This window comes from Melopsittacus undulatus, chromosome 10 (genome assembly GCF_012275295.1).
Source record: "Melopsittacus undulatus isolate bMelUnd1 chromosome 10, bMelUnd1.mat.Z, whole genome shotgun sequence".
Classification (NCBI taxonomy): domain Eukaryota; kingdom Metazoa; phylum Chordata; class Aves; order Psittaciformes; family Psittaculidae; genus Melopsittacus; species Melopsittacus undulatus.
Genome location: NC_047536.1, coordinates 25,327,115 through 25,345,792, shown reverse-complemented (window position 1 = coordinate 25,345,792; position 18,678 = coordinate 25,327,115). Strand labels below are relative to the sequence as shown.

The 18,678-nt window shown below is 47.6% G+C and overlaps 1 protein-coding gene across 1 annotated transcript; it reads right to left on the bottom strand.

Moving 5' to 3' along the window:
- APCDD1L (APC down-regulated 1 like) lies at nucleotides 1-17,874 on the bottom strand. Its single transcript, XM_034067159.1, has 4 exons — nucleotides 17,507-17,874; nucleotides 5,147-5,276; nucleotides 4,133-4,691; nucleotides 1-2,123 (listed from the first exon to the last, which is right to left on the bottom strand). Exons 1-4 carry the CDS (start codon nucleotides 17,541-17,543, stop codon nucleotides 1,359-1,361), a joined length of 1,491 nt encoding a protein of 496 aa, XP_033923050.1. The 5' UTR covers nucleotides 17,544-17,874; the 3' UTR covers nucleotides 1-1,358.
- Between the last annotated feature and the right edge of the window lie 804 nt (nucleotides 17,875-18,678).

Here is an 18,678-nt window from a genome sequence, read left to right as displayed (position 1 = left end):
TATGTCACAATTGTACGCATTTAATAAGCATCTCATTTGAATTATTAGTTAATGTACAAATCCCTCAAAAGTATTTTTGTGCTATAAACCCCATAATTTATCTAAGTATACAAGCTTCAAATTCATACATACAGCATTAAGAAGGTAGCTATTGCATAGCTGGTTTAACAAAATACCCTTTGTGAGTAAGATATATAGGCTTATTTGGAAAGGATTTAGCTACTGGGAGGAGGGCTTCTCCACGTGAGTTGTATGCTTCTTAGCTGCGGCAGACAGGGATTTTAATTTCTTAGTTTGTCCTTGTCAGTGGAAATCAGTTGGACCCGACTGTGCTGTCGTGACTCCAGTATCTGCTCAGCCCATCACTCACTAGAGGCAGATTTATAAAGCATCTCTACAGGAATGAGGCTGGAAGTGACATTTTGATTGAAAGGAGAGCTGGATTAACAACTGCTATGCCAGTAAACTTGCTAAAAGGGAAACAGTAAAATACATGGCCTGACAAGACTTGTGAGCTTCTGCTCTGCTTGGAACATGGCGAGCGGAGTCACAGTGGACGGGCAGTGACCTGGGGCAGTGCCCCTGTACCAAAGCACAGGCCAGTCCTGCACTAGAAAGCCAGGATAATGCAGCAAGGATGCAGCGTCTGCAGCTGGGTAATGCTGAAGGTTGGAGTGTTCTCCATTTACTGTGTCATCTTAAATGACCAGGGTCAGGCGTAACACTCTGCTGATGTAATGCTCTGCCAGGGCTGCTTTCTGTGAGTGGAAGATTGTGTATCGCATCTTTGTGTGTGTGTCCATGCACATGAGAACTGCAGAAGATGTCTGCAAACTGAGAAAGGCATGATTAATTCCACCCTTATCAAGAACCCTTGCTGACTGCTTTATCTATTGCTGCCTGACTCTGCAGATTAAATTTGCAAGAGCAGCAATAAGGAGTATGATGGGAGGGAACTTAAAAGTCAGAGGAACTCAGCAGCCTATGCTTTGGATGTTTGAATTACATCTGAATCAAGCTCTTGATTAAATCTTAGCAATGTCGAAAGCTCAAAGCAGTAATTGTAATTGATGTTGCTTTCCCCCCCCCTCATATTGCTAAATTATGTATTGCAATGTGCAGCACATCCATGTCACTACATTAAAATTGTAGGCAAAGAGGGGAGATGAGGCAATAAAGCCACAGGACAAACAGCATGTAGTCAGGCGTATCTGCTTGGCTTCGCTCACTGCTGCTGGTTGTTTTTAAAGAGTTTCCAAATCTGGAAAGAACTGCTTCCAGATGTGCTCGTTTGAAGGATATAAAAATCACACTAGCACCAAGACTATCTGAATTCTGTGCTGTACCTCAATAGGTAACTAGTCCCATCTTAAAAACAGAAGTGCTATAAACAATAGAAAGGCCACAGGCAAAGGTTTTAGTGCTTCATTCCCATTAGCATCCTTTTTTCCCAAGTATTTTAGACTAACATAGTTAGAGAATTCCTCTGGTGCTCCAGCACACTGAATCAGAGGTGCCTGATAGGAGGTGGGCCGCTTGTCCGGGCGGTCAGGACTGGAGCCGTCCGTGGGCCTCTCGCCGATGTACAGCAGGCTGCGCTCCTTTGCGTCTTGCTCTGTTTTGAATAGTTCATACTCTGTGTGGGGCAGCCTGATGCCCAAAGCCAGGCATCCATTTGTGGGTGTTATATCCTGCTCCACGCCAGTGCTCCAGGAGCCAGAGAGCCCACAGCTTCCAGGTTCGGAGGAGTTCAGCATCGTCACCGTCACCTGGTCCATTGGCGTCACCCGAGCCTGGGTGACTTTAAAAGCCAGCTCTGTGCCGCCTTGCACTTTGGAGGAGGGGATGCCTTGTGTGTAATGCCCAGATGCATAGATGGTAAAAGTCGGCTGCTTGCAGAGCGGGTCAGAGTAGTGATAGTAGTAACCTTCCCAAGTGTGATTGTTACCATGGAAGATGAAGTACCTGGTCAGGAACAGCACTGCAGGTCTCACCTCACAGTGGGTGCTCACCCAGCTGCCGCTGAGCTGCATAGGCAGCCGTGCTGTGATGGGCAATATGGGTGGGTGATGCTCATCTGCTCTGTAGATAATCCCACAAGCAGGGCAAGGATGCACATGGTGCTGTACAGACGAAAAAAGACAAATTGGTGAGCAAAAACCCTTTCAGGGTGTTTACAAAGCTCAAACCCCTGTCTGCCACTCCAGGGTGTTCAACAGCAGTGAACCTGGCCCAAGACATCCAAGCAGATTAAATGTGATAAAGCGCTGCCCTGGCTCTTTGCTATTCTGGTCCACTGGGAAGGACAGCAAGGTCTGTGCCCTGAGGCTGTGCTCTGCCCTGCGAAGGGCTGCTGAGGACAGGCTGCAGGGAGGAGAGCAGGGCAAGGACAGAGCTGCTATGAGGGTAGGGAAAGCTCCCTCTGGCCAACCAGGCTGGTCTGCAAGTTCACTGCAGGCTGCTGCCCTTTCCATGGCGAGGATGTGGGTGCTGGGACAGGTTGGCTACACCCACCGTGTTCCTGCACTGGTTCAGAAAACAATGCAGCCTTTCTGATGATCCAAAAGGTGAAACCCTACCACGGGGAGGCTGCTGTGGCCACGCTGCACTGCACTCATGGCAGCCTCTCTGGCACAGCCAACAGCACAGAGTGCTCCCGTTAGCAGGAGAGAGGCAAGGGCTTTGCCAAGCAGCCACAGCAGCAGGCACTGCACCTGAGAGAGAAGGAAAGGACCTACTATAAAACAAGGACTTGACCTTTGCTGCTTCGTGCAGAGGTCTGAGTCAAACCAGCCCTGCAGCTGATCCAGTGCCAGGAGGGGGGTTTGTGTAGCTTGGAATTTATTCTTATACTTCATATATCACAACTGATTTATTTTTAAATAGCCAGGGTTTGACCATTGTATCGTTTTCCAGAACACGAGCTGGTCTTTACTGAACTGTTGTACGCAGCAAGGTTAAATAACTCAGTAGTTAACTGTAGGGTGGGTAATTTACATGCAAGTTGATTGGAGTCTACTGTAATTTAGTCATTTTCAGCTTGCTTTACTGCTACTGTCACGTTAATGAGTGCTGACAGTACACAGTACATTATGGCTAAATAATCCCAGAAGTTGGCAAATATATATGCTCTGCTTGGGCAGGAAATTCTTTGATAATGAAAGGTAATTTGGGGAGAATGGGTTTCTTTAAAGCAGATATAAATTTAAGGGGAAAAGAGCGATATTTTCATAAAGAGGGTTAAAAAATAACTCCTACCATAGCTGTGCAACTCCCCCACACAGGCAAATGGATGCTGGTTCAGAGAAAAGGGAAAAGAGGAAAAATCCTGTGCCCAACAGAATTATCCCTGTAGACATGGAGCCAAAAATCTGACTTGCTCAGGCCAGTTGTGTGAAGTTATTTCTAATATATGGCAGCTTCTAATTATCGCCAAGTGGTGACATCATGTGCTGGTCCATTGGAGAGCTGTTAGCTGATTAATTACAGCGCCCTGTTCAGAGAGTGCATTGCAGTATCTTCAGGGTTGCTTTTAAATTAACTTTTAAAAGTGTTTATGTTTACCATCTGGTTTTGCTCAGATATATGGTTTTGGCCCAAGATAACACAAGTTTAACCAGTTTGAGAATGTTACTTTCAAGGGGAGAGGGCTGCTGCTCTGTGGTTTTCAGAGTTCACTTGGTGGAGTTTGATGTGTGGGGAAACGTTGCCTCCAAAATAGTGTTTTTCAGCTAATTCAATCCTATCTGGTGAAGTTCAGAGAGGTTTCTTCATCCCATCTCACTGCTCAGTCATTTCTGAATTGAGTAGCTATGATTCAGATTGAAATGTGCTTGTCTGGAAATCAACTAACCTGGTGCCAAATAAAATACAATGTAAAATAAGATATAAAATTGAAACAAGATATAAAATATAAGGCAACCAAGTCTCCTGCTCAGTCTTACTTATGTCAAAATGAGTAGGAGCACCCAGGCAGCATCTTGGGGACCAGCATCTCCAGCCCCACACCTCCTCACCCAGTGCCTTGGACAGAAGTGAGCTGACTGCAGGCAAGTGGTATTTTAACTGCAAGGACTTAACAAATGCTTCCCCATGAACCGATGAGGGCACCACATAAAGGCATCACCCTTACCATGGCGCTCTGCAGAGGTCGCTGGTAACCGGTGGGTCGGTAGTGGAGTCTCTCCAGCCACTCCGTGTGAATGTCCCCCAGGTACAGCTCCTCCACCAGCCGGCTCCCGCTCTGCTGCGGCTGCAGCAAGGGCTGGTAATGCTGCTCCACACGCACCAGGCTGAGCTCGTGCATGGCAAAGCCCAAAGCAGCCGTGCAGTCGCGCTCGGTCTTGGCGCTCAGCAGTTCATAGAGGGCTCCGGGAGCCCAAGTGCGCCCTGGGGGCAGGAACCCGCTGCAGCCCTCGCTGGAGGTCTGGTTGATCCAGGAGGCCACCTCCCGCATGGCTTTCTGGCTGTGGAAAACGATGCCGACCTTGTGGAGGTGGTAATCGGCCTCGGTGGCCCCACGGGTGATCCAGGAGGCCTGGCGCAGCCGGAGCTTGCCCTTGATGACCAGCGAGTAGGAGGGGTCGCGGCAGGAGGGGTCCCAGTAGTAGAACTGGTAAGCCTTGAAGAGGCGGTTGGCATAGAAGAGGTAGGATCGGGTGAGGAACTCGGGTCCTGGCCGCACCTCGCACCTGGGCAGGAAGGCAGAGCTGAGCCACTGCAGCACATGGGGGTGTATGCATGGTGAAATCCCTCCCAAGGGCACCCGCATGTGGCAGGAGAGGGGGGAACAGGGATCTCCCACACCCGGTGTCCACTCTTGGCTGATTTTAAGGCATCAGCTACCAAAACGCAACAGTGCCAGATGGAGAATCCTGCTTTGTGCCACGCCCCAGGCGGCAGAGGAGGGTCGGAGGGGATGTCGGAGCTGCTCTGCCCGATCGCGCCGGGTGTGCTTAACGAAGCACCTAACGAAGGTGGGAGGCAGGAGGCTCTATGGGCACCGGGGGGCCTCGGGCCTCCCTCCGGCGTGGGGCGGGCATTGGCGAGGGGCAGGAGGGCACAGCCTTGCCTGTTATTGCTCAGCCCCTTGCCTGCACCGCGTGGGCCGGGCTGGGGCGGAGGGGCCGGCCCGGGGGTGCCTTACCCGGTGGAGACCCAGCGGCCCTCCAGGCGGGGCGGCAGCCGCGCCGCGATCCTGGCGCCGTCCTGCAGGTGGCGGAGCTGCTGCCGGCACCGCGGCTCCCAGCGCAGCGGCGGCTCCGCGCCCGCGCAGGCTGTGGAGGGAGGAGAGAGCGTCAGCATCAGCACCGCGGGTCCCACGGGCACAAGTACAGCAGGTACAGGGACCCAGGCACAGCGGGCACGGGCACAACAAGCACACGTACAGGGACCCAGGTGGAGAATGAACCCCAAACGCTGAGCTAAGCAGCGAGCTCCTGGTTAAGGATCCAGGGTCTTTTTTTAATTCTACTGTTTTCCAACTGAAATTTCATCTGAATCCGACTATTTTTTAGATTTAATCTTCCATTAAAACTGAGCGCTCTTTGCACATGTTCTCTCTCTCGCTATTGTTGAAGCAGTAACCGAAACAGGGAATTACAGCATGGGAACATCAGACTCGCCTGTCGCCCGCCATAAGGACAGTAATTCTGTCACTTACCTCATTTCCCATAACAACGGATGTTATTGGCTTAGGGAATGTGTGAACACTCGGCTAAATCCTGAAGACCTTTGCATGCACACATATATAGTACATATATTCCTATATATTATTCACTCTTTACTTAAGCAAACTTCTGCTGCACTCATCACGAGTTTGCTTCAACAAGAAACTTGGGATTTGCCCCTTTTTAACACCACAAAATGAGCTCTCAGCAAAGCTCCTCCTCAAACCCCACCAATTTTCTGCTGTGGAACCGCTGCAGAGCCCAGTCCCCAGCCTGGGGGTGCTCAGCCCTGCCCAGGGCTGAGGGGGTTCACTTGCTCTTAGCTGCACTTCGCAATTTACCTAGTAGTGTACTGGAAACTTTCCATCCGGACTGATCCCCTGCATGCCGATGGTCAGGGCACAGGCTGCTTCCCAGCCTGCCATTCAGTTGGAGAGTAAAATCTTATGTGTATGTACTTACTGCCTTCCCATAGAATGTGGATGCAAAGCACTTCCACACCCTGTGCCTCAGTCAAAACCAAACACAGTCACAGCTGCTCATCTTAGCCCCTGTGCGCCACATACTCTATAACCCATGGTGGCGGCAGGATGAATTGGGAATAATTTCTTCCTCCTGCCCGAGAACTCTCTGATGCAGTCAATTTGTGCCTCTCCTAAGACAGAGAGAGGAGCTGCTCTGGTGTGCTTCACCAGAGGCTGAGTAACAGATTGACATGTGAGTGACAGCCACTTCATGCTGCTCTTGCCATGGAGATGTGCCCTAACTGCAGATTTTAGGTCTGGAACTCAACTTTCCAGCTTGAAAGGATGTTTGGATCTGGGCTGGAGTATTTGAGAGAGGAAAGCAGCCACATTCCATACAACCCGAACCATCCCGTAGTCTTTACAGGCAGCTTTGCCTAAACCAGACCCTTCGCTGGGAAGAGAAACCTGAACTATACAGCTGCACATGAGAGAAGTGATAGGTGAGAGTGTGAAGGGCACAAGCCCTGTCTGGGGAGCACGATCCCCTCCTTCCAAGCAGCATCTGCAGATGAAGCTGGCACATCTGGATGTGCTGCAAACCATGGGCAAGGCTACGAGTGGCTGTGCAATTGCAGCAAAATCCCTTGGCTCACAAGCTCCGGGTGTAACGCATATAAACAGGGTGAGATTCACAGCTGGGATCTACCAGGAGGCTCCCCTGATTCCCACAGCCAAGGTATTCTGAGCCAGGAGCCTCTCATCCCTGCCATCGACACATCCTACACACACACTGAGTTAACCCTGTTACAAATCTCCCGCACCTAAGTTTGCCACAAATACAAGCCCTGCACCAAGTCAGCGGGGAGCTCAGCAGTTCTTCTGCTGTGCAAGTCAGAGGCTCCTGAACACGTGGCAAAGCAGAGATATTCCCACTCAAATAGTATTTAATTACTAATCTAGTAATATGTAACTCAAGACTTGGATCTGATGGACAAATTCAGTCACTTCTCTATGGTGCTGCCATTTGCAAACGTTTTACATGTCCCAGTAACAGGGTCCTTGCAATGTGCTTGTGTAGACTTCAGCACACAAACCCTGAAACTACTGCTAAGGGATTAAACACATGGAAAGCGAAGCCCCCAGTGAAGCAGGAGAGCAGTAACAGAAGCAGCCTACCTACCCAAAGGCCAGTGAAACCATCACTGGAGTTTCTGTTACCTCACTATGCACTGGAGTGCATAAACTAGCTGGAAAGATACATTATTAGTGCTGAGGGTTCTTTTTGGAGCAGACTCACAATTGTATTGGTTTTATCATCTTCAAGGGTTGGACGTGAGGAGCATGCACAGCCAGCTCCTTCACAACTGACTGCACTAGGGCTTCCCAAAGAGCAGCTCCTCTGAGTCTTCATACAAAAATGGGAAAATATGGATGACAAACCCCATTCCTGTTAGCTAAACCTACAATTTGGCAGCTGCAGCATGCATGCAGACTGCCCCATGTAGAGCCCATTAGGAGCTGGGGGTGTGTCCTCATCCCAGTTCTGCCTTGGCTTTGTGGCCTCAGGCAAATCTACTCCTGCCTGCTCCTTGCTCCTGGTGTTTCTTTACTCACCTTCAGAATATGCCAAGTTTCATGTGACTGCCCCTACCAAGAGGCCTAATTACTGGCAAAGCTTTTGGAGAACCATCAGTACAGGGACAGACCAAACTGAATTACACTTAAAACAAACATGACATCATTATCCTAGAGAATATGGTAAGCTAAAACACAACTCTATTTGTATTAGAGGTAACAGAGTGTAAGGGTCAGATTTGCTGTTGCTCATAAGCCACAGAAAAACTGCAGAGGTCTGGAGACTCTAGAGGTATATAAACTATAGAGATCTAGTCTATAGCTACACCAAAATAACAGCACAGAATACAGCTCCGTTCTCAACTCTCTAACTATGCTCCATGTGTGTTTACTGCAGCAGAAGCTTCGATATTTGACTGAACCCTTTAGTGCTACTTTTGGCAGAAACACTTAAAGTCTCCATTGTTTGAGAGCACAGAGTCTTTGGGAGCACAATCATGACATTTTCACACTCAATAGGAAAGGAAATTTTTATAATCAGGATCAAATTCCATAGGGAAAATAAAAACCAGAAAACCCAAAAAACCAACCCTCTGGAATGTAAATATTTGACATGATGGGGATTCCTCCGGATTTTGTCTTACTTAACTGTAAACAAGACTCCAAGCTGGGTGCATCCTCAAACCACAAGCTATTGGCTTGTTTCCAAATGTTGTGGCTGCCTTCCTCTCTCAAATACTCCAGCCCAGATCCAAACATCATTTAAAGCTGGAAAGTTCAGTTCCAGACCTAAAATCTGAAGCTAGGGTACATCTCTATGGTAAGAGTAGCATGAAGTGGCTGTCACTCACATGTCAATCTGTTACTCAGCCTCTGGTGAAGTGTATCAGAGCAGCTTTACTCTCCATCTGAAGAGAGACACAAATTAACTGCATTAGAGAGTTCTTGGGCAGGAGGAAGGCATTATTCCCAATTCATCTTGGGGACAAAAAATACTCCTTCATAGGAAAATCCTCCCCAACTGTGTTCCCTTCCCCTCCTTTGTTATCCTGTCTGTATCGATTAACCACAAGCGTTTCCAGAGAGCTCCTCACTACAGCAGCTAGACAAAACAGTGCCTTTTTCCAGCTTTCCGGTGTGTGCTGCATCCAAAGTATTGGCCCAAAGTCTCCGAGCAATGGGGCTGCACAAGCACTCTGGCAATTAGGAATGCCAGCAACCGGGAACAGCTGCTGATCACTGCAATCAGCAGAAACTGGATCAAGCCTTGAGACAACAGCAGTAGCAAATACTGACCGACTATTCCGTACATTTATTTGTACAAGCAGCTTTCAGAAAAATCAGGCCCATGGCCTCAAATGACAGAAAGGCAGCACTGGAAATTCTGCGCAATGTAAACTGGGTAAAATTAAGATGAAAGATTCCTAGGAATTGGCCAAGTGAGAGCCTGCCAGTGGGACTGTGCTAGGTAACTGCTGTATGCTCCAGATTCAGATCCACTTCCTAGTTTTAAAGGGAAAGAAGTACCAATCAGGAGAGAAACAGTGTAATTCGCCTTGCTGGAAACAAAATTGTTTGTGTTCCTCCAAGCAGATTGACTTTGGAAAAAAGCAAAGTTGAGTCACACATCTGTTTCTTTATAAACAGGGGAGAAAATGCATACATTACAGTTTGCACCAAATTAGTTACTGTAGATCAACTCTTCTCCAGAGCTGCATTGCTTAATCTGTTACATGGTGTTGCCTCCTATGGCCAGAATTTATTATTCCCATTTATAATTCTAATGTTTCAGTTAGTCACCCATTCAGAGGGATAAGATCAGTGCTTGAAGTCATGGAGCATTACACATTTCTTCATTTACAGATGACATAAAACCTTTGATATTTTCTGAGGAATGCTCAGACTGGAATGAAATGGACAATAAGAAACATCAATATATAGTCTGCGTAAGCGAATGGCACCTATTCACACACGCTTCATTAAGGGAAAAGCAGCATTTCTTCAGCAGTTTTCTCTTCTGGGAGCATGCAGAATGTATTTTGGGTTAGCCACTAAAGGAATGAGCCTTCTTTTCAAAGGAAAGAAAGCTGTTTGTATTTAGCAAATCAATTTTTCTTGCATTTGTGTAGAGATTAAGTTAATGGTGTTTTTAATTCACTGAGAATAAGGCCTTCCCAAGAGAACAATTCTCTACGAAGAAATACATTTTATATTATAATAGTATAAAGTTATAAAACTTAAATATAACCCATTGGGGGTGGAAAACTGTATCACAGCAGAACTTCACATTTTGCCTATCTGCAAACAGAACACAGTTCAGGACAGGACTTAAGCACATGCTTAAGTCTAATTGGTTTCAGTGAAACTTAAGCATGTGCTTGAAATTAAGCCACTGCATGAACATTTTCCCTGATTAGTAATACCTCCCTGAACTGAAGCCAGCATATGGTCAAGTGGTTGAGGAATGATGCCAGTGCTTTCACTAGAGTACTGTCTGGCTTATGGAAATGTATTTCTATTATTCATCCCTTAGTTGTCTGCAAAATGGGTATAATTACATAGTTGTTTCAGAGTCTGATGTTCAGTTCATGGTATTTGTAAAAATGCTTTGAATTCAATCTATGTCTCCCAGTTCTTCTTCTAAAGCTGCCACAATAAATGTATTAAATTGCTATCACTGCAGAGTATCACCTTGAGTTTCCTGTGCATAACAGAGCATACTCATAGGTGAAATTCTGCAGATCCTAAGAGGGAATTCAGCTGACTCAAAATTCCCAAGCAGCTCAGGATTTTGATTTTCAAAACATGCTTTCACTACATACTTGCAACACCCTGCAAACAGGTTCAGACACCGTATTCTATGGCTTCAACCTGGCTGTGGTCATTGCCACATTTGTCTGATGTCCACAATTAAATAGTGAAGCACTTGTGGTGGGTTGACTGGAGGATTCTGAGGCACTACAGAAGTAACTGTTTTCCTCTTGGAATCATGGAATTATTTATTTCTCCTGCAAGTGTCATGGCCAGCAGTAGATAACAAGACAGATGGGATTGTGGTAGCGAAGGGGAGAAGAGAGAAGGTATTATCTCCTGCACCTCAGTGTCTTCAGTGGAAATCACATTTTAATAAAACAGCTTCTTAAAACTGCCTTCTCTGGTTGCTTATCCCAAAGAAGAAAACTAGGCCTAACACTGTAAATGGGATTGCAGGGCTTAATTCCAGTTTCACTGGAGTCTGTAAACAGGAAAGAGCTCATGACTTATTTAGAAGATGCCCATCCCCATAAACTGGCAGTAAACTCTGCACTTGGAGAACAAAGGGATACAAGGGAGAAATGGGATACAGGATATTCTCAAATGGGGTAAACTAAGCAGCACACATAGGAGTTGGTGTAGAAGACTTGTGATGACAAATAAAAGCACTAGAGGCGGATGTCAGTACATCTTCCCGAGAGATCTCCTACAGTTCATGTTAATCAAAACACCACACTTCTCAGTTACACAACAGAGCTTTACTCAGCATGTACTTGCTGTCCTGACAGTTACAGGAGCCATTTCACGTTCCTCCCACCCCCGAGAAGGTTCTGCTCACACGCAGAAAGAGGAGTCACACACTCCTTCCACAGCTACATTGGTCAATGCCAGAAGATTTACTGGAGAACAGCTGAGCAATTCCATATGGTCCAATGGCCCCAGCTGCCCCAACCATTGTGGCCAGCTCAGCAGTGACCAGCCCTCAGCTCAGGGCTCCCCAGCAACAATTCACCACCTCCACACAAACCTACAGGACAGTCTGGAGAGAGGGATGGTCAATCAGGAGCTGTAAGAGCTAATGGGGTCATTACTCTGTGCCGCCTTCTTTTTGTCATCGGTAAGCAGTGAAGAAACCAGATGGGTCCAGGCCATGCTAACACATCGTGGCTTGTGTTAAACTCTGAATGGTATTGACACATAAGTCTGGCACATAAAATATATAACCAAAACCCAACAGAAGCCAAACAAAAGGAGGGTGATGCCAGAGGTTTCTTCCTTGAGTGCTGGTGAAGGTTTCAGTTTTAATTTGGTGAGATAGGTGAGACCTTAGTGAGATAATCTCTAATCCCCTGGGTACCTATATGGTACCCTGTGTACCTATATGGTGAGAGTCTGGTGAGAACACATGGGGGAAAGCATTCATTTTCAAAACCAACAGCAAAACAACCAAGTCCAAGGCTGAATACCCCAGTGGTACCACTTTGATACAGTTAAATTCTAGCTGGAATTTGTATTCTTTCCCAATGGGAAATATTACACATATCTTCCTTAATTTAGACAAGCTGGAAACTCATTAGAAAATACAACACATGTTTTCGAAATTAACATCACCGTGTCAATCTGAATGTATAGAGCACCCATGCAGTTTTTGGCATGTCCCTCAAACCCCTGCACAGACACTCTATTAGTGGCTATTGTGGCCATTTTTAATACTGATGGCTAAGCATATTTTTTCCTGGAGTGCTTTGAAGAGCGGAACCAGTAATCAGGCCATGGCTTGGCTATAAAATGCCAACCTCATTTTAAACGTCTAAATCACTCACATGGACCATGAGTGCAGGGAGGACCACCCACCATATAATATTAACATAAGTATAACATTTACCCAAAGCAAAATGAGCAACTGGAACTGGTGGGAGTTGAGAGCAGAACAACAAAAAGTGATTAGAGGGTGGGAGGGACTGAGTTACGAAGGAAGATTAAAAGAGCAGAGTCCGTGTAGCCTGGCTGAGTGACAGCTAAGGCAAGATGGACATGATAACAGCCTATAAATATTCACAAAGCATAAACACCATGGAAGGGAAGGAATTCCTTCCAGTGAATAAAGAGGTTCTGTTGGGAGTGAATGAAGAGAGACAAAAATGTGGCTTGTGTATCAGGGTGAACTTCTTGAGGCACAATCCAGTAGGCAGCACAAGTCCACTTGCTTGGCAGGATTTGGAAGGACTGAACAAAGCATTAGTACAGCAGGGAATAACCCGCTCTTGGCAGCGAGTCGGTGAGATACTCTGAGTGGCATTTCAGTCTCCCACAGCCATGGAGCTGTCCCAGTACCCTGCTCCCACAGGAGACAGCTGCTCTCCTGTGTAAGTACATTGTTCACCATCCTGCTCACCAATATCACTGCCTGGCCTCCATAGGACTACACATACGTAATAAACTGTAATAGGTATTAAACCACTGGACACAGCTGAGAATCCCAGTAGGTCCCTGCAATGTCAAGTACTCACCACTGAAAATCTAAGTCCAGGAAATTAGATTATAAACCCACTAAAGCAAAAACAATCCTTTTGTTCTCTCCTTATTTAGCACCTAACACAACAGGATTCTTGGCACTGCTGCAAGGACACTGTTTATAGTAATAAAAATAGGATCTAATAGGATCTAATAGTCTGAGGCTACTGGACTCCTGCAAAGCCAAGGATGAGAAGGGCATTCAAAAGCAGTCATAGCTGAAGGTATCCTCAGAAAAAAATCTCTGCAGAAAGGTGGTAAATTGATACACATCCCACACCAGAAATACGCACACATGTTTAACTTAGAATTAAAGTGACCACAGAAAAAGGTTACTTGTTCAGCTGAAACACAGAATTAAAAGTTACTTCTAGCATGTGTTTTGGGGTCTGGGTGTGGTTTCTAGATAGCCTGAAATTTCAGTCTACTGTTTCGCCTGTCATCATTAGCCAAGTTTTGATGTGTTCCAGTTCTCTTAAACACTGCCGACAGATGCTAAAATCAAAGTTGACATTCAACCTACGCGCTGCATAATCTAATAACGGGACCTGTGCTACTCAAATCTAACAAGAGCTTTTCTGCAGCAAAACTCTGCTGTCATTTACATTTTCATCCATCTTTTCCAGGACTCCAACAGGAAAAAATTATTTTTATTTTTTTTTCTCTGAAAAACTTTAAAAATAACACATCTTTGTGTTTTTGTACCAACAGGGACAAAGAGACACTTCAAAGCCAGAACCTGCCAGTGTCCACCACTTGTGGATTTAGTAAGAGTGTGAACAAGGTAAATCCAATTGTCTCAGTGGGGAGCTTGATGTACACATTGATCTCAGAGTACAGGATAAAAGCCCACTTCCAAAGATCTCTGTCTCTGATTCAGACAAGGCCAAAATGTCACACGCTTGTCAGTGTTTCTTATTAATTCAGTAAAAAAGTCCACATGGGGAACTATTTCAGTGTTCAACCAAACAGACAGTGTCAAGTTTAAAGCATTATTTAAAACACTAAAGTCAAGCAAATCTCTTCAAACACTTGGTCATGAGACTTTTGTTGATTTATGTACTACCACACCAGTTGTAAGTCAAGAGCTGTTGTTGCACTGATCCAAAAGTCTTAATAGTGCCACAGCAGCTGAGCTTCACTAAAGCATTCTCAGTTTCAGATGGATTCAAACCGTGATGATTTAATAAGCTATTCACTGAAAATGAGAAAGCATCCATATGAAAGACATGATTATCACACTAGCACCCTGCTAAAACCCAAAAATAATGATGGATTTCAACCCTCTTACCACTCGAGGCTCTGAGCACTAGTATTTCAAAGAGACACCAGAGTTTCTTTCCTGATACATAGAAACAGAACTTTCCTAATTTTACATTTTAGTGTGTGAGGCCTTTTTCTAAAGAAAAAACCCCCACAGATTGTAGATTCCTAACCCCTCAGATCTCACACAATCTGAACCGCGTAGTGAAGGAGCTGTTCTATGAATCACATTTTCAGTTTCTGGCAGCACTCAGCCTACAGAAGAAGGGTAATACATTAAAATCCTCACATTCTCACTGTGAGTTTCTTGGTATGTCTGAGATACATCATCATGAAGCTAGGAATTGTCTTTGTTCATACCTTTCTCTTCCTTGGCAAATAAGTAAGAAAACCAAAGGAACTGTGTAACAGCATTGTGTAGGTGCTTCCTAATTTTGAGGTTGATTTGGGCAGTGATTGTATCACATCCATTAAAGCACTGTCTTTATAGATGACATATGCTATGTTGTGGGGAAACACAGGATCCCACTGAAAGCAAAATCCCTTTCCAAACTTTGTTCTGCCAGATGCAGCCTCCCCTAGCATTGGATTCCAGCTTTGGTTTTCTTCACAGCAATTTCTGGCTTTTGAAAATCTCCTTACTCAACAATTTGTGCTTGTGGGGAAAATATAGAAACCACACAATATTTTTTTCACTTGTGCTTTTTTTACATCTCAGTCCTGTTTTTATCTATATCCATATACTTTGAAACATGGCTAACCTGCAATTATTGAAAGAACAAATAGAGTCATATCACACAACCCAGCATAATGTATTAGCTGTTGAGTTTTTGGCCAACTTGAGAAATGAAGATGAAACCTGCCAACTTGGTAAATATAAATGAGCTAAGTAAACTTTGCCTAACAAACATTTGAACCAAAGACAATTATGTCAATTTAACAGTAAGTACATATATATGCACGTGTAAACACACACACGCATTACTATATTGCATGTAGTACTATCATTTATGGGATTGTCTTCCTAATCTCATAATTGAATGCAAGTGCTGATCTTATCTGACCTCAACACTGTAATTTTCAAACTTAAACAATGAAAGCAAGAATAGACCTTTTATGTTAAAGCCATGTAGGAGAAGCTACACATGAAAAACATCAGCATGGTGTTACTGGAATGTAAAGACTTTAATGAAAGCTTAGGTAAAACTCAGCAAGTCTCTGGGGACATTTCCAGGAATGAGTGATTCTTTTCTGAAAGAGGCTCCAAAATCAGATCCAGTTACCTACATAAAGTGCTTTTTCAACTAATTATGCACCAGTACCATGCTCTTGCTGATGTTCAGTTTTATGCAAAACAATACAGAATGCCAGCCCTGTTCACAATGAAGTCACTGGCAAACCCTGTTTTGACTTTAATGAGCCACGGATCTGACTTTGCTATTTAAGTATATGTTTTAAGGTCCAGCTTCTGTTCTTACTGAAATAAATGGAAATTCCCCCACTGACATCACATGGAAGAAGTATAGGGTTTAAATTAGATTGGACTAAAATAAATTGTGTGAGGATTTAAGAAAGTATTCTAATTAGACTTAAGTGAATAATCTTACAAAATGCAGTACAACAGATCTCTGAGCAGAGCAACTTGAACTAATAAAACATACAGAGAAGGAGAAAATGTATTTCTCAACCCATTAAGCCTTATTTTTGGGGAACAACATATGACAAAGACCTCGCATAAGAACAGAAAAGTAACCCTACAGAAGTATCATGCTTAGAGGTTTCTTTCTGTAGTCTGGTTCTTTACACCTAATGCAAACAACATCCAATCACTTTCACTACACAACTCTTCTGCAAAGAGAGCTGCAGAGGCAAGTCAGTGTGGTATACTGCTGCCCAAAACCTCAGATGAGTAAACTAAGTGGTGGAAAGGAAGCTAGCAGCAGGAAACCCAAGTGTCTGTGTTTCCAGTGTCCAGACTGCACTGGGGCCTCAGGGGCACCATCTCACCCTTTCTTTCACCTGCCCTTTCTGTTCAGACGTGCAGAGTCTAAACCAAGGGTCTCCCTTGTATTTCCTAGGGAAATACTCTTAAGGATGGAGGAGCTTTGCTCCGCGCTGTAAACAGAAATCATTTTGCCTTTTTTTTTTTTTTTCACAGCACAGTTGTCTTTGTTCTCCCATATGGTCTCTCAAGCCAGAACCTTTTCTCCTCTGAAACTGCTCCAAGAACTGTGGGGTTGAAAGATGCCTTTCTGAAAGGGAGCCGCAATGTTGCAGCCTGTGCTGCTTGAGGCTCTGTGCGCAGCTGGGGCTCGCTGGCATGTCCCTGGAGCAGGAGACTGCTTGTGAAGTTGTCCTTTGCTGGGGCAGGTGTTGGATCCTCCCAGGAGGAATTCCCAACTCCCAGTGAAACACCACTGGCAATCACCTCTGAGACCTTCCTCCATCTAAACTCGGCTCAAGCACTCGCGGTGCTCCGTGCTCCGGACCGGAGCAAGCTGCAGTGGCAGGGGGGAAGCCCCACAGGGTTTCGGGGGCAGAAGGCTGTGACCCCACAACTATGGGAGCCGAAGGTGGGACCCAGGTGCTGCTCAGCATCATCTTGGCATCTCCACACGCCGCTCCGAGGGCACAGCTTAAGGGAAGCCCCTCGTTAGGGAGACTGTGCCCCCCCTCGCACCCCTCGGGCCCCACAGCTCGGCAGCATCCCCGGGGCTCCGGGCTCCCTCCGGGGCTCTCCTCGCCCGTCCCCTCCGCAGGCACACGGCGGTAGCTGGGGCAGGGCAGCGCGGAGCACAGCCGGGGACGCTCCGGCCGGGCACCGGGTGCGCACGGCGGAGAAACCCCCGTCCCGGGGCGCAGCGAGCGGAGCTCCGGCACCAGGTGCCTCCTGTCCCGCCAGCACGGGCGGGGGACACCCCGCGGACCCCGTCCCAGAGCCGCCTCGCAACTTCCCTGCGCTCTCCTTGCAACCTCCTCGCACCCCTCGGCTTTTCTTTGCACCCTTCTTGCCATCTCCGTGCTCCCTCCTTGCCGCTTTCCTGCACCCCCTTTGCCGTGTCTGTGCGCTCTCCCTGCACCCTTCTTGCACACTCCTCGCTGTCTCTTTGCGCTCTCTGTACAATTCCCTCGCACCCTAACTCCTCGCACCTCCGCAGCTCCCGGCTGAAGGGAGATGGCGGGGAGCACCTCGAGGGGACGACCCTGACTCCGACACCCGCTCCCCCTCCCCTCCACCTACCCCGGAGCGGCGGTGGCACCTACCTAAGAGCAGCCCGGCGAGCCACCAGCACCGGACCATGGTGGCCGCTCTGCTTCCGACCCGAGCCGGCGGCAGGAGAGGCGCGATCGCCGCCAGTGCCCGCGGAGCTCAGCGGGGCGCGGCGCCCGGCGGGGCAGCCATCGGCCGCCTCCGGCGCTCCGGTGCCCGCGGCGGCGGGACCCCGGCTTCGGCCGGCGGGGCAGGCTCCGGAGCGGTCTTGCTCAGCCCAGAGCCTTTGCAAAGGGAGGAAAGAAAACAACGAGAAAGGAGTATTTTAAACTCAAGCACCAGAACCACCCGCCCTCCCCTCGCAGCGCGTCCCCCCGGCCGCTGATAGCTCTAATGGAGCTTGGCAGACACAGGTTCCAGTTGCCAGAAGAGGTGGAGACTCCGCCGCCTGCGCCCCACATGCGGCCGCGCACCGCACGCGCGGGGGGGGGAGGAGGAGGGTTGACCCTCCGCGCCTCCGGTCACTGCGGCCCGCGGCCCGGGCGGCACCGGCTCCTCCGTGTCCGAACTGGCACCCGCGCTTCGCGACCGGTACCCCTGCCTCGGGTGCGGGTCCCCCGCCTCTGGGACCGGGATTTCTCCCTCAGGAACCGGCCCCGACGGCCGCCTGGGCCATGGGGCGCAATGGTTGCAGTGTCCGGCTCTGCGCCTCAGGGGCCCCGCGGCGGCCCAGGGTGGGTGTCACCCCTGCCTCGTCCTCACCCGTGGCGGTGGGGCTGCTCCGGCTCCACCGAGGCCTTGGGGCCGCTGCGGGTCCTGGGCTCTCCTCTGTGGGACACTGTGAGGGGATCCCCACAGCCTCATGTTCCTGCTCACTGCAGGCCCAGTGTGGCTCCCTGAGGCCCAGCAGCCCTCCGTTGTCTTCAGCCTAGGCTGCCAGGGTCATGAATAGAATGGGGCCTAGAGAGCCTAGAAACCTTCTCAATATCCTTTGCTGACAACATACGGGACCTTTTGAAAGCAACTGTCAAGTACCCACCTCAGGTAGAGCTCACCCAGGGCCCTGGTGCTCACGCCAGCCAATTCCCTCTCCATTACACAACTGAGGCCCACAGATAAAGGGCTTATAATCAGATCTTGGCATGAAGCTGAGCACAAATCTGAACTTGGACATGTCTAGGACAAAACAACATTTCTACTTGTGTGTATTGAGGATTAGCAGTTA